The sequence below is a fragment of the Melanotaenia boesemani genome, chromosome 1 (genome assembly GCF_017639745.1).
Source record: "Melanotaenia boesemani isolate fMelBoe1 chromosome 1, fMelBoe1.pri, whole genome shotgun sequence".
In the NCBI taxonomy this organism is placed as follows: Eukaryota; Metazoa; Chordata; class Actinopteri; order Atheriniformes; family Melanotaeniidae; genus Melanotaenia; species Melanotaenia boesemani.
In genome coordinates, this window is record NC_055682.1 from 18,793,422 (window position 1) to 18,808,128 (window position 14,707).

Sequence of the window (14,707 nt, forward strand, 5' to 3'; positions counted from 1 at the left end):
AAGATTTTGTCATTTAAAATAAATCAGTTCAATTAATCTGTTGATGGCCTACGCAAAGGAACTGCTCATGTAAATCATTCATACTTGAAATAATTTGAATTTAAAAACTTACTATGCAACATCCATATGCATCTCATATGCTTGTCAGTGTAATGCCTTTCCACATGAGTACAATGGGAACTTTATCTTAGGCTGTGGATCAGGTGCAGGTTCTGATTATTTTCACCAACCAAAGTGTAGTTTCACAGAGCTGATGTGCAGTGAGCTGTTCATTGCTATCCACTGACCCAAACGCACAGCTAGGCTAGGCTAACATTGCTTATCCAGCAGCAAAGTCATCCCAGCTCAACCCCACTAATTGTTGTATGCCTAGAGACAGGAAGTGTTGAGGTCACAAAGGAGAATAGTAACTTCTGGTGAGATTCTGACTTTCCATTTTCCCACAAACATTCTCGTTAGTTAATGAAATTCACAAGAATTTCAAAGTTTCAAATAAGACAGACTTGCTTTCCAAGAGGTTAAGAGTTGAAGCCAAACCACTCTCAAAAGGAGTGAGCCATCTACTTCAGGGTTGAAAAAGGTTTTATGCTGTCCTCTTTGTGAAGGGCTGGGTGGCAAATATCAAAGGCCAGTAACATGCAATGAATGAATAGGTCTGTACTTTTACTGGTTATTTAAAACTAGGACAGTGTGTTTTTTTTTTTTTTTTTATCTATTTTTCCAGTCATTATCAAATTAAGAAAATAGGTTAAAGATTTCGTCATGTATAGGTGGATAAAAAAGATCTGGTGGATGAGATGGTACCAACTAATGTGTTTAATAGTCAGCATTATCACCAGTTATTGGGTTATCATATTTTTACTTGTTTACTGCAATCGGTGTATGTGGTTTGATAGGAAGAAGTGCATATGAGATGGGAAAATCCTTAATGTTGCAAGGACATACAAGTGATACACTTGTCCCCCCCGGCCTGCTGTATCTGGTAGTCTGTAAACAACTGAGCTTTATTTTTGTGTGTGTAAAAACAAACTATGAGTCAAGGCATTGAGAATGACAACCAGATCCAGCACTAGAAGTGGATTCAGCCAATCATTGTTCACACAACTATCAGCATTTCCAACCTACCCCTCCCTTCACACACAAGCACACACTCTACAGGAATGTGCAGATAAGGAGGCAAGGCCTACCTCTTTCACTTGCTTGTTTCTCACTTCTCACAAATTCCCTCCCTTTTCCACACCACATGCTGTTTCAGCCAAAACCTCCCTTTGTTTCAATATGTTTTCCAAATATATTTTCCATCTTCTTCAGTCAAATGCTATTCAACAAAAGATGAAAGCATGGTCAAAGATGAAAACCAACTTAATGAAATATAAAAGTAACTGGGGTTAGGGCAATTTTCTATTAGAAAACTAAGACACACAACGTCATTCACTGTAAAGAAATAATAAATTGAAAGCCAAGTGGAAATATTGACATTGCTTAGACACATTTTTGTTTTTATTTGTTGTGTTAAAGCAACCTAAATTCCTATGTTTGTCATCACAAGAAACCTCATGTTGCCATGTTTTGAGTTATGTTGCAAGAGACACATTTGGTAAATGCTTTAAAGGAAACAGCTCAGGCTAAGAGTCAAACCAAGTCTTAAATAAAGTATGGTACATCTACACCCCTGACATGACAAGCTCAAAAATCTCTATGTCTTTTTTTGGTATTCAATTAACACTTATAGTTAAAGCAAGTATCAGCATGCAACTAATGTAATATAAACACGGCAAGTATAAATAAAAGATTGTTGAATGTAAATACCAAGCAGCTCACACGTAAAAGAAAAGCATGTGTTGTGCTGGGAATACTGAAAAAGTTTGTGCTATTTGACACACACAAAAACAAAAAAAAAAACAAAAAGAAAAAAAAAAAAGTCTTTCAAATTTCACAACTTTTTTATTATGCAACTCTGAACCACAAATCAGAGTGCAGAGTCACATGGTGCTATAAAACAAGAGGCCAAGCCCACTCAATGGCATTCCCATGCCGTCTGAGGACTGTGCTACAATAGGCATGTTGTGGAGCAGAATCTATAGAGAATTAATGAGTTACTGTTGGAGGAGCATCCACTTTCCCAGCACTTAACTGGCAACATCATTACCATTTCACCAAGGGGTGAGAGACTGGGGGGGGTACATGTATTCTTTAATAAGATACACAGAGAAAGCAGACAATACATCTAGGAAATTACATCTAAAAAGAAATGGGTTACAAAGGCACCATACACCCTCCAGAGGATCTAATAAACTAATTACAATGTGTACAGATGTCCTGCAGCAAATGTGTAATGGTCTTTATTTATTTTTTTTAAACACAAATGATGGAAACACATTTGTTAGTGTACTTATAACATTACACACACACACACACACACACACACATATATATATATATATATATATATGTGTATGTGTATGTGTGTGTGTGTGTGTGTGTGTACTTAAAAACTTTCAATGTTGTGATATTGCCAGGTTTTATTAACAGATCTGTTCATTAACAGTTTCATCACAATCAACCATTGATTGTGTCAGATGACACACATTATACCTATGGCAACACATACAGTAGCATTACAGCCAGACACATAGACTAGTTTGTCACTGGCATGGACATCCTCATTATGAGCAAAAAGTACACACACTACTCATTTTAAAGAATTAGGAATGGTAAGGGCATTAAAAACTGAAGTCATGTTAAAGCAAGAAGCCTCTGCTAAATTTCTGTTGCTCTGCAAGCTGGCCTATAGCTGATGCAAGACTGGATCAGTCGAGGGAACAGAGGGAAACACAGTCTGCTGTGACTGGTGAACAGAGTTAAAAAAGTTTGGATGAGACAGTCAGGAGCCAGCAGTGAAGAACGCTGATAAGTTTTCATAATCTTCACACCCTGCATGCTATTATTGGCTGGTTGCTGAAGACCCACTTTTCAAGGCTTGCACCACAAACCAAAAAAAAACAAACAACAAAGTAAACCAAAAAAACATATACAGTAAAACAACAGACCAGGAAAACAAAAGTGTCTATAGATAAGAACTCCATTAAATTTTCCAATACATCATAATTATTAAAAAAAAAAAAAAAAATTAAAAACTGCTTATTTTTCACTTTCGAAAAGTTGCTGTCAGTTCTAGGTTTTAGTAAGAAAGATAATTAAAATCAACTAAATTCTGACGTAGCAGGTCTTAAAACTGTATGTGCAATCATTAGTCTCAAAATTTGGACAAACTTTCCCATTTGTCTTAATGGGGAAGTTTTTCCAAACTTTTGACTGGTATTGTGTAATAGGATTTCCCAGTTCCATACCAAAGAGAGCAGAGTAGGGCTTAAGCATGTATTTGGATGAGGAAATGTCATGTCTGAACAAGGCTTTAAACTGTAGGAAAAACATTGATAATATGGAATAAAGATGTTTTAAATTCTATACAAGATGACTCCACTAACCTAAAGTAGGGCTGCTTGATTATGGCAAAAATAATAATCTCAATTATTTCGATTGAAACTGAGATCTCAATTATTTAACACAATTATTTATTATTCGCTTTAATAATGTGAAACGTTGAAATCCGTGTCAATAAAATGTAGCGTGACAGTTATATATGGCTATAGTGCGGCTTGACCACAGGTCCGTAGTGGTGGCGAAACACTGGACTGTAGCCACGTCCTTGACAAAACCCTCACAACACTCATCATATAGGGCAGGGAGAGACACTTAACTAAAATGATGACAAGATGGCAAGTTATGCCGTTTGCCCTAAGTGTTGATGAGTTTCTAAATCCCGGGTTGCTCACTGTGTTAATCGAGTACTGGTTTTTGGTGAGAAAAAAAAAAGTTATGTTTATTTATAATGTTTGTTATTTCTCTGTGTCTCTGGGAGCTGGTGGATTATTTAGTCGCAACTCTTTACTCTAACTTGAGGTGCTGACAATGCGTGTTGAATAAAACCAAAGTGTTTGGGGCTGTGGGAGGAGTCTACAGCAGAGAGCTGCAATGCCGGTGGCGCTCGATTTGCAACTGAAAACAGCACAAGAGTAAACTGTGAAAGAGCAAAAAATCAGATGATTTCAATTTTATGATAGTTGAAAACCCAGATCGTAATTGAGATTAAAATTCATCGCCCAGCCCTAACCTAAAGTATCATAAAATCAGTAAAATAAAATCAAATAAAATCTACTCTCTCACACAGCAGTCTGATGTGATGACTGTACATCACACAGAAAGTTGAGTTTACATCTAAAACAGTGTGTAAAAGAAAGAACATGCCTGTTAATGTTGGAAAGAACAATAGCTGAAAGTCATTTAGTGAATTTATAAGACTGATTCCTTTTGGTTTTGCTTGTAGACACTGTAAATATATGTTGGCACGAAAAAATGTAACTGCTAATTGGTAAAACTGGTAATCCACGAATGAAAAGCCTCATTTATCCAAACACTGGCCAATTTGTGTTTCACAAAAGAAAGAAAAACACACATCATCAAAACTAAAATGCCTGTACTATATGTTTGCCATTTATTTCAGGTAAATCTCCAGTGTCCCTGACAGACTCGTGACTCCAAAGACACGAAGAAAAGAGAGAAAGAAAAAGACAGTGCTTCCATTACTGTGGAAAAGATACGCAAATGAACACATGGCAGACATAAAGTGTGTAGAGGCATGTAGGGCAACAAGCCTTGGGATGAATCTGTTCCATTCTCTTTCTCGCTTCTCAAACCAGCTGAGCCTCGGCTGCCACATGCACTCCCTCTTGTATCTTCCCACTACTTTTCTCGCTCTGGCTCACATACACAAAACACCCTGTGTCAAATCCCTTATTCCTGTTTTGGGAATGATAAATTCTTGCAGAGACCAATCATGCATTGCTCTACCTTAAAAGATGCAGTGTTAACCTGAAATGTCCCTTGTTCGCTATATGGTAAGGAATATGGGGCTTAACATCAGTCAACCTAAGAGACATTTCTTTTAATATCACATATGCACATCAGCAGATGAGTTAGATATGTTCTAAGCTGTTCTATCAACAGCCCAACATGAAGGAAAGAAACTCAAGTAGACAAATAATTCCAGTCTGGTCTTTCCAAGAGAGGCCCATGACATAATAGGTAGTCAGGTAAATATAAAAAAACAGAAAGGGGGGTTATAAACTTCCTGCTGCCTATTACAACTTGCTTTTCTGGCCTAAAAGAAAAAAAAAAACAGCACTACATCTGGCAGTCTCTGTTTAGGCAAACTTCTAAACTTTCCAGCTATCAATTAAAAAAGTACAATAGGTTATTATTTTAGCACATGGAGTACTTCAATGTGTCTTTTTTTTTTTTTTTTTAATAGCTACTTTAGAGTTGGGGTGGACAATATCACCAAAACATTATGTGCTGCTGTTTCAATAAAGCAGTTAGGTACTGAACTATACTTTGAATGACTTCAAGCTCTAAATAATTCAAGCACATTGCAAAATAAAATGTGTAGTTTGTTTTGCAAGGTCACAGCTTCTATAAAGGCATTCAACCTACACAAGCCATGGGAATTTAATTCATTGTATTTTAGTGTTGCATTTGTATTCAATTTAAACAGATATTAACATGCAAGTCCGAGAGCTATAATTCTGTGATTATAGAAAAGAGCTGCAGTCTTTTTAAGAACTGCCATGTGACTCAGATTATAGCCAGTGCATCTCTCCCTCCCACTCCTTCCTTTCTCCATTTCACCCCTGCAATAACCCCTCCTCTCTCAGAAGGCATTTTCTGTTTTTCCTTCTTCTACTTTATCTGCTATCCACCTGCTTCCAGCTGTGTGTATCTGGCCTGGATTTCCCTCCAGAGTTGACAAAATAAGCAGGTCAGATATCCTTGATAGCTGTCACACTATTAAGTCCCCAGGCCCTGAAAAACACAAACTGTGCTCTCTCTTAATGTTTTTGCTATGGCAGAAATTGATATTTAGCAAGGAGCCCAGTTTGATTATTACAGCTTCACTTTTTCCAACATACTTTTTCAACCCTTCTCCGTGTGTTAGGTAAGTTTACGTTTCTTCTGCTCCATAAGCCTTTGCCCAAACATGCCATAGACTAAATAAATTACATGAACACCAGAGCCAGGCCAGAGCCACAGAAAGCTAGCCAAAAAACTGAAGCAGAGCTGAGCCAAAAGACTCCCAGCTGCTGCCTTTAGTATGGGCAACTGGCCTGTCTCTCAGCCTACGCAGAAACAGCTCACACCTGCTCTCCTTGGGGGCTAAGAGGATTTGAATCAAGGACCTATAATCAAAGATTTAGATTAGATTCAAATGTTGTCTTCTTTTTAAGTGAGGCTGACAGTGTCTTATGTGGTCCTCAACACAACCTTCATAGCTGCAGCAGACAAAAAGTGCAGAATGCACATACATCACCCTCTGCCATGTGTTGTTTTCAAAACCACCATGATTGTACCCAAGAGTATTTCCTGTGACATGCTCTATAAGTGACCATCCACAAAGCATTTGACTCCACCGCCTGTTTACATCAGACATGTTAAATAATGCAGTTTTTGAAATGTAGCCAATCTGTTTTCAGGTACTCTTTCTGCATGTTAGGAAGTTTCACACAAATGGACTAAAGGCTGAAATTGGCAGAAAAGCCTTCTTAAAATGTATTAATGAAAGATTGGATAAATGCTGTATAAATGTAAGGTTTAGCTTCCTGTCAAAGACACCAGATATTAGCTTCTTCCTGCTATGGTAATCACTTGGAGCTTACTATGGGGACCATAGGACACAGAACAAAAACATCATCAGGTCTCTTATTCTCTCTCTAACGCTTGGTTCTCTAATTGCCTTTCCCTCCTCAGTGATGTAAATGGAGATGTGTAATCATCAAAGCAAAATAGAGGCTTTTCTTGGCCCGCTGTGCGACTCTAATTAATACAACCTCCTCCATGCAAATGCATTTTGGGCTCATTTCAACCAAAAGACACCAGTTTAAAGGCTGGAAGGACCACTGTTGTCTAAATTACATTTAATTTTTTTTGTGTACATTTACTAAAGCAGGCAGGAATGACTGAATGCCAATAAAACAGACTAAAGCACATTTCCTGTAATACATTAAAACTGATGCCAACACTACTTAATCAAGTTTTAAATTAGTCTAGTAGAATCTAATGGTTGATTCATTTTCTATTTAAAGTTTTTACATTCTTACAGTCATGCAAACTTATTTATTTTCAAGTCAAATAAAAGCAATACAATAATTTCCACTTTTGATTTAGTCAAATAAATAATTTTACATAGATGAACAAATATGTCCCTAAATAGACACAGCCATACGGTCTCCTCTATATCTTTATAACTGTTAACTGTAATGGTGATTCAGATACCCTAAGCAGTTTGAGTATTGCATAGTTTTTTAAATCACAGTCTTTTGATTCCCCTGGTTGGTTGTTTAATTGAATCATCTATTTATGAGAGAAAAATGTAAAGTGCCTTGAATGGGTTGAAAAAAATGATGACTTATTAATTCATGGGTCAAGAATCCAGCTTGAATCTAAAGCAATTTTGGAAATAAAGTCTAAAAAACAATGTTTTCCTTAATGCCATAGGGAGAACTTTAATGGCCAATACAAAGCTTTATTGTACAAACAAATAAAGTGTAGTGTATAGTACATCTAAGATTTAAAATTTACTTGTAAAAACACTGACAAATCAAAACATCAGGCTACCCTTCTGACACGCTGTCAATTCGCTCTATTGTGCAACAGCACAAGTACTGATGTGAGGAAGTTTGCATCAATACAGTGAAAGCATAATTTAGTTTTGAAACCAAACAAAATTTGGATATATAATTATTGATGGCCATTTTCAGGATCCAGTGAAGATAAAATGCTGCAAGATATGCTACTACATTACATTTAACTCCCTATAAAAACAAAGAAGAAAAAGACACAAAAATAGTTAAATGTAGCTAAACTGTTAAACTTAAATAAATGTGACATATTGGCCAATATAGTGGAGGAACACACATCAGCTGCAAGTAAATACACTTAATATAACAAATTGACATTTGGGCACACTTTTATCGTCAGACATTGGGAGTGGGCACCACATACTACATATAAAATGTATTTTAGTGTTAAATTTAGTGTTAATTTTAGTGTTAAAATCAGCCTTCCAAAGGCACTACAACTAATATGGGGAACCACATTAAGTATTTTCACCCTGACTTAACTCTGCATCCTCAAACAACAAAACCAGTTGAATAATCAGCCGAGAATTAACAAGACACTGTCAACAATCCCAGGTTTTGCTAGCTGCAGGAGACCTTGTATTGGCAATATAATCTGCTCTAATCCCAAATTTGACTAATTTTGCCTTCTAGGGCCAAACTAAAGCCAAAGTCAAAGACTTGATAAGAAATCTGGTAAAGTAGTTATATGTGGACGTTTGAGGCAACTTATCTGTATGTACAGCTCTGACGAGGTTTCTCAAACAGGCAACCTGAAAAGATGCAGCTTTTTATATTAAAGACAGTCATCTGACTTTATGAAGCACTCTGTAAAATTGAATTGGCATTTATATGGAAGTACTAATTCATGAAAAACTAGATGAATGTGCATATACTTGTGAAGAAATCAAATGAGATGCTTAAAACTCATTAACAAGTCAACTGTAACCAAATAGTGAAACTTACTAAGTTTCAGATATTTAGACTAGAGCCTCTAAGACAGCAGGCTAACACACCTACCAAAGTTGCTAAGAAAGTAATTTAAACTAATCTAACAAATTGTGAGAACGATAAAGATTCACATCTTCTGACCTGACAAGTGACCAACACACCCACAAATATTACTGCTGTTCCTGTAAGACTGCACAGTGACATTCTTTAACAGCTCATCATCAACTAGATTTACTTGAAACATGACTAATATTGGTGTCATGGTATTTTATTACTTCTCATCAGGTTGGAATTTGTATGTGGATACTGACTGATGAACTGCAGAAGACAAGTTGTGCTTTAGAATCAGAAATACTTTCCCAGATGGGAAACTGGAAATTGCTGCATTGCAGTGCTCCTTAAAACAATGACATACAGTAAGACTGAAATTGATTTAATCTTGCATTGTCACAATCAACCAGCTTTTTAATCTACGTCAACATTCATTACTTTATTAATTCATTTTTACAACATGTTCTACTACCATGAAAACAGGACAAATGCAGTTTTCCTTATTATGCAAAGGAGTAAACAGGGTGTCCACTGGCCTCAGCTGCCACTTCTGCCCATCAACAATCAGGAAATGGGATCTGTTCTTGTTTGGAGTAAAATGAGAGCCACTGTTAATCTACTATAAACACTCCAACTGAGTGCAGTAAATTCTTCAATGAGAAACAGATACAGAAAAAGTAGTCCTTACTGTTAGTGTTTATACTAACTCAATGCAAGGTTAAATATATTTTCATAATACAAGATTAAGCCGTGAATATGACACAGCAGAGTGTGCTCTGTAAATGACCATCCTGAGAGAAGAACTGCAGACAGACTTGCTATCCAGGTCTCACCGTATCACTTTGAACAGAAGGAAAATAACTATGTGTGAAACTCTTAACGATTGTGGTAAAAGACAACTGTTTCAATATAACTTTTCAAGATCATAGGAACTAAAAAGAAGCAAAATAAGAAACATTTAAACAATGGTGTCACTTAGTAACACATTAAACACCACTTGTTTTCCACTGCAGGTGTAATAGTAAGTTGTATGCCAAGGTGTGACCACAGCCATCATGAACTGTACAGCGCAACGTCATCAGTTGACTTGATGAAACTGGTTTCGGCTAACTGGAACAACCGCCCAAACCTGAATATCACTACCTCAGTTGGTCAAACTTCACATACTTACTTATAAAAGTGAGAAAAAACAGAAAAATTATATTTATATATTTATATATATATAAAAATTATACTTTTCAACACTTGTGAAGAACTAGAAATCTATGCAGACTGATCCTTTAGCCCCCCCCCCCAAAAAAAACCACTGTGAAAAATCACATTATCTATCTGTGGAAATGCAGATTGTTCTAAGTACCTCACTTGACCTTATCGTCTTATTATATTTTATATAAAACTAGTATTTAAGTCCTGGCATATTCTCATTCATCAGTTCTTTACAATAACGAGTGGACAGCAGACAGCTGGGACAAGTGAGTGGAAGGATGCCCCAAAATTAGCCCCACTTATCTAATTCAGAGTCCAGTCATAATAATCTTCTAAAGATCTCACTTCTGAAAACATGTGTCAATTCTTTACTATCGTTTTCACCACTTTATTGATGACTATGAAAACCTAGAAACACTCCCGAAGTGGGCTGCAACTGGGTAGCTGTTCTTATGTAGCTTATGATCTGCTATAGTCTGAGGTTTTTGGGATGTAAAAATATCATCACATTGCATAAATCCTTCCTCAGAGGTTCAGTTATTTCTGAGATCCATGAGGATTTCCTGTCCCTGCTTTCATAAAACCAAGACTCCATTGTATCAACAGGTACTCACTTGAGACCTGCAATAAACATAGCTGGTGACTTATCATTGACAGCTCTTCAACAGCTAAAGTATAAATCAGCTTTTTTAAACCTAGCACCCTAAAAACAGTACAGCTGGTCGGAACCTGTGTAAGCAGGTGTTGGCTTCTAAATAAACTCAAAGCAACATACTCAGGCATAAAAGACACCACCATTGCGCATATTACATTCCCACTACCAGCAGTCACTAAACTTATCCTGCTAAGCTACAGTCTAAATTAACCGTTTTCTCCACTGCAGCATTGTTAGGCCTTTCACGCACGTTACATTACATTACATAAGCCAGCAGCATAATGTTCAGTCCTGAATTTTATCGGGCCAGATACCCACCTTATTTGAAGCTTTCGAGGACATTTTACACTGCTATTCCGCTTCAATAGTAGCAGGTTTAAAGTTGTTCCCGTATTTGTTTTGATAATCACTTGGGTGAGTGCGCTATTTTCCGTCCACTTGAATTTTCGCCCAGCTGCCGCCACGCCGGGCTACGTTGTTATTTTATTTTATCCAGGACGACGGGAAACATGTCACGAAAAGCCGTGCGAAAAGTCCAAAGTTCATTATCTTATCTGCGGTGCCTGAAACGCTAATGATAGTCCAGCCAGGTTTGGAGTCATGGAAGAAAGTCAAGCTGAAAAAAAGCTATCAAATAAGACCCCCTCGCTTTGGCTTTCGGTCGTTAACCACTGGATGAAAACTTGAGGAGAGTAGGCATCACTGGGACGGTGTGCGGCAATGGCTATGGAAGGCTGAGTAAACCTCTCCCTGCTATCGGCTCTGTGAGCAACGGCTGTGTCGTGTATGTTCGGACCGGACCATTCCCCAGTGTAGGGGTGCACAACTGTAAAAATATCCGGGATATCGTTCATTTACACGCACTTCTATAATATAGAACTGTAGTTTTGTTAGAAATGTGTCATTCGTATATTATATTTGCATTGTGCTCTTTAAGATACGTTTCATATCTTTTTCTATCTCTCCTTACAACCCCCCCCCCCCCTGTAATTCTTAGGAATAAACAGCCTGGGATACAATAAGGAGAAGCGACACCGCTGTCCCTGTTGATGCTGAATGCTCACTTTGATGGTGAAACGTACATTACTCAACGAGTACAGTGGTATTTAAAATTATAATATTTTAGAATAAAATGGCAATGGCTATTATATATTAGGATAAAACGTGTTCTTTTACAATCGACGTTAAAAAAGGTCTCTCGAAGCCTGCACAAAACAACGTGTGCAAAATGTTATTGAAAAATAAAAAAAGTTAGAGGCATAAAATTGTGGCAATAAATTATCGAGATTTATTACTTAAAAAACACCACCAGTGTTTTTTGGTTGATAAGTCACCTCACAAGAAACCACAAAACCCATTCAGTTAACTTCTTATGACTTCCTAAACCAGACCCTTCCCACAGGTTACAACAATCTCAGCTTGTATTGTTTCAGTTTACCTCTGTTTCCAGGAAACAACATAGCCTATGCATTATTAAAGCAGGCCACAGGATAAACATGAAATGATGAAGCAGTGTGTGACTTTATTAAAGTTTTCTAAGTCTACTGTTATAAGTACATATAATTGAGAGCACATGAAGGCCGAGACACACCCTGCCTTTTCCAAACAAACTGAGCAATCACATTCCCCCGATCTAGCTCCCCTAATGATTACTTCCTCTGTGTCTTTCCTCCTCGGTATTGGAGTAGGGCTTGCTGGCAGTGTTGGTGGTCTGAGGAGTTAATTCCCAACAAACATAATCCAACAAGGCAAAAATACCACAAGCTAGGAGCAGCAGACATGTGTTCAGGGTTGCAAACAAAGGATGACCTCTACAAAGGATAGTTCAAGCCAACAAGAGGATCAAGGTAAAATATCTGTAAAACCAGCAGTGATATTAAGTCAGGAAAACAGAATGAATTCTGAAGTATATTGAAGGAAACAACATTGACTGTTCTTGCCACAAGGGTTCACCACAATCTCATGCAAAAACTCATAGCAAAATCTATGTGCAAAACACACAAAACACCTAAAGCTGGTATACCATTCAAAAGAATAATACGTACTAGTATAGATGTTAGTCGCTCACTCCTTCTGAAAGTCCTTAGACGCCTGTCAGGATCGATTAGTGCCGAAAGCAGGATGTTTAACATGATTTACACTCAGGTGTGAGCTAACAATAACTTGCAATTAAAACTGTAAATCTCAAGCTTAGAAATATTGCTAAACCACTGTTTAAAAAGACAATAAACTGAAGCCTTTCCTTTGCTCACCACTTGGTCTCATCTCTACCTGTGATGCCTCCTCAGATGTTCATACAGAGAGGAGCAAGACATTAGTGACACTCAAATGTGATCAAAGTCAATTTTGTTCACTATTTTTGCCTCCCTGCATCAATGTCTCTCTCTTTTTTTCCACTTTCACAAGCACACACAAACACAAGCACAGAGATACGGCTCTTCTGGACAAGAGGCAGCTTCAAAGCTCAGGTGCGCTCATGGAAGAGCAGGCACATGGAAAACAAAGGCGAACATGCAGGCCCACATTTGGCTGGAACACATCACAAGGTTCACTCAACCCAGCCGCTCCTGCAGCAAAAAGGCTAATGTAGAGTGAAACAAGCTAATGTGCACATCCAAAAAATGTAAAGCTGACCGTTGATGCACAAAGAAGTGCTCACGTAAGCAAACACACAGAGACATGATGGCAAATAAAGAAGAATGGAAAGTTTGATATGAGGCAGTTGTTTCATACCAGCAAAAGCTCCTAAGCAGATGCTGTTTCACGATTCTCATCTGTCCCTAGTTAGGTGTTGGTGAAAAACCCTCCCATGCCTTGTTGACTCAGGGTCGACCTGCAGATCCGAAAGCGTCTTTGTTTTTTGTGCTAATTCAAACCTTCTGCAGACATAAGCCCAACTCAAGTTGTATCACTCTATACCACAGTGCTGAAAGTATGGCTACATCTAGAAGCTTTACCATGGATGGATAATGTTTTTACTGTACACATGACTGTGCTGATTTTTAAAAACATGATTAAATGAAAAGAATCATGATATTTAAAAGTGAAAAAAAAAATCCTCATCAGCTCTGGATTATTACAAATTTGGTGAACTAGTCTACTTGTAAGTTCTTGGAGAACCAAATAACTGAGCACGGTATTTTTATTGGAGGTGTTTAGAAAAACAGCTACATACTTTTCCAGTATTATATTTCACAATACATATTTTTAAGATTCACGCAGTTTCATCCACAGAATATTAATATACTTTGTAAAAGCCACTAAGGGAAGTGTTGTGTTTGAAATCATAAATGATCAGTACACAAATGTCACATCTCTGCTTAAGAGACCAACTGTTTGTGACCAGATTAGTATCATGTGACAGGATTAGCAAATGCACCCCTGACCCTCTGGGTCAATATTGTACTTGCTTTAGAGAGAACCTAAATACTAAAGACATATATGGTTTCAAGAATCCAAGAAATAAAGATTTTAAAATATAACAAAAATTGTAAAGGTTTTGGGATCAAGTTCGTTAATCTCTGGAATTATGCAAATTATAGTAATCCTCGTCTTAATAAACCAAAAATGGTAATAAGACGTGACAAAGAAACCAAAAAAAGACATTAAAAATAAAAACAATTCCAAACCCAAGCTAAAAGAATCAAACAATAATAAAAAAAAAAACAGATTAAAACTTGAAATTAAAATGTAATATTTCCTGTTACAAATCAGCATGATTTCATGCTTTTAGCATGCACACAAACATGACCAACAGAGCGTGGAGTGTGAACACAAGCTTATAATAAAGAAAGCCTCTAAACCTGGTCTTCCACTAAACCTGTCAACTGTTTCCAGTCACGTAGTCCCCTCTCATCAATCACATCCTCTCACAATATACAGTAAACCTACATCCGTTTCCAGCAACACTGAACGAATAAAAAACAGAGAATTTCATTTGGCTAACAAATGAAAACCTTCCTTAATTTATTGCACCAAACAGAAAAAAGTAAGCCTGTGTGAGGAGAATCTAAAGTGCTGCTATTTTAAGCAACACTTAGCTCTACATAGTTCTTGTGATAAAAAAAAAGGGGAAAAAAGCTTTTGGAGTACTAAATTTACCATGGATGGA

At 37.2% G+C, this 14,707-nt stretch overlaps 1 protein-coding gene across 12 annotated transcripts in view; it reads right to left on the bottom strand.

Annotated features, from left to right (window-relative positions):
- tjp1a (tight junction protein 1a) overlaps positions 1-14,707 on the bottom strand; it is a 100,370-nt gene that overhangs the window by 38,685 nt on the left and 46,978 nt on the right. The window contains exon 1 of one of the 12 annotated variants that reach the window (XM_041992643.1): positions 10,915-11,349. The exons of 10 other annotated variants lie outside the window; for them this stretch is intronic. In XM_041992643.1, coding sequence (XP_041848577.1) covers positions 10,915-10,938 — 24 coding nt within the window. In that variant the 5' untranslated portion in view covers positions 10,939-11,349. Of the gene's footprint in view, positions 1-10,914; positions 11,350-14,707 lie in introns of those variants that run through there. One more of the 12 variants, XM_041992650.1, reaches the window with a different exon arrangement.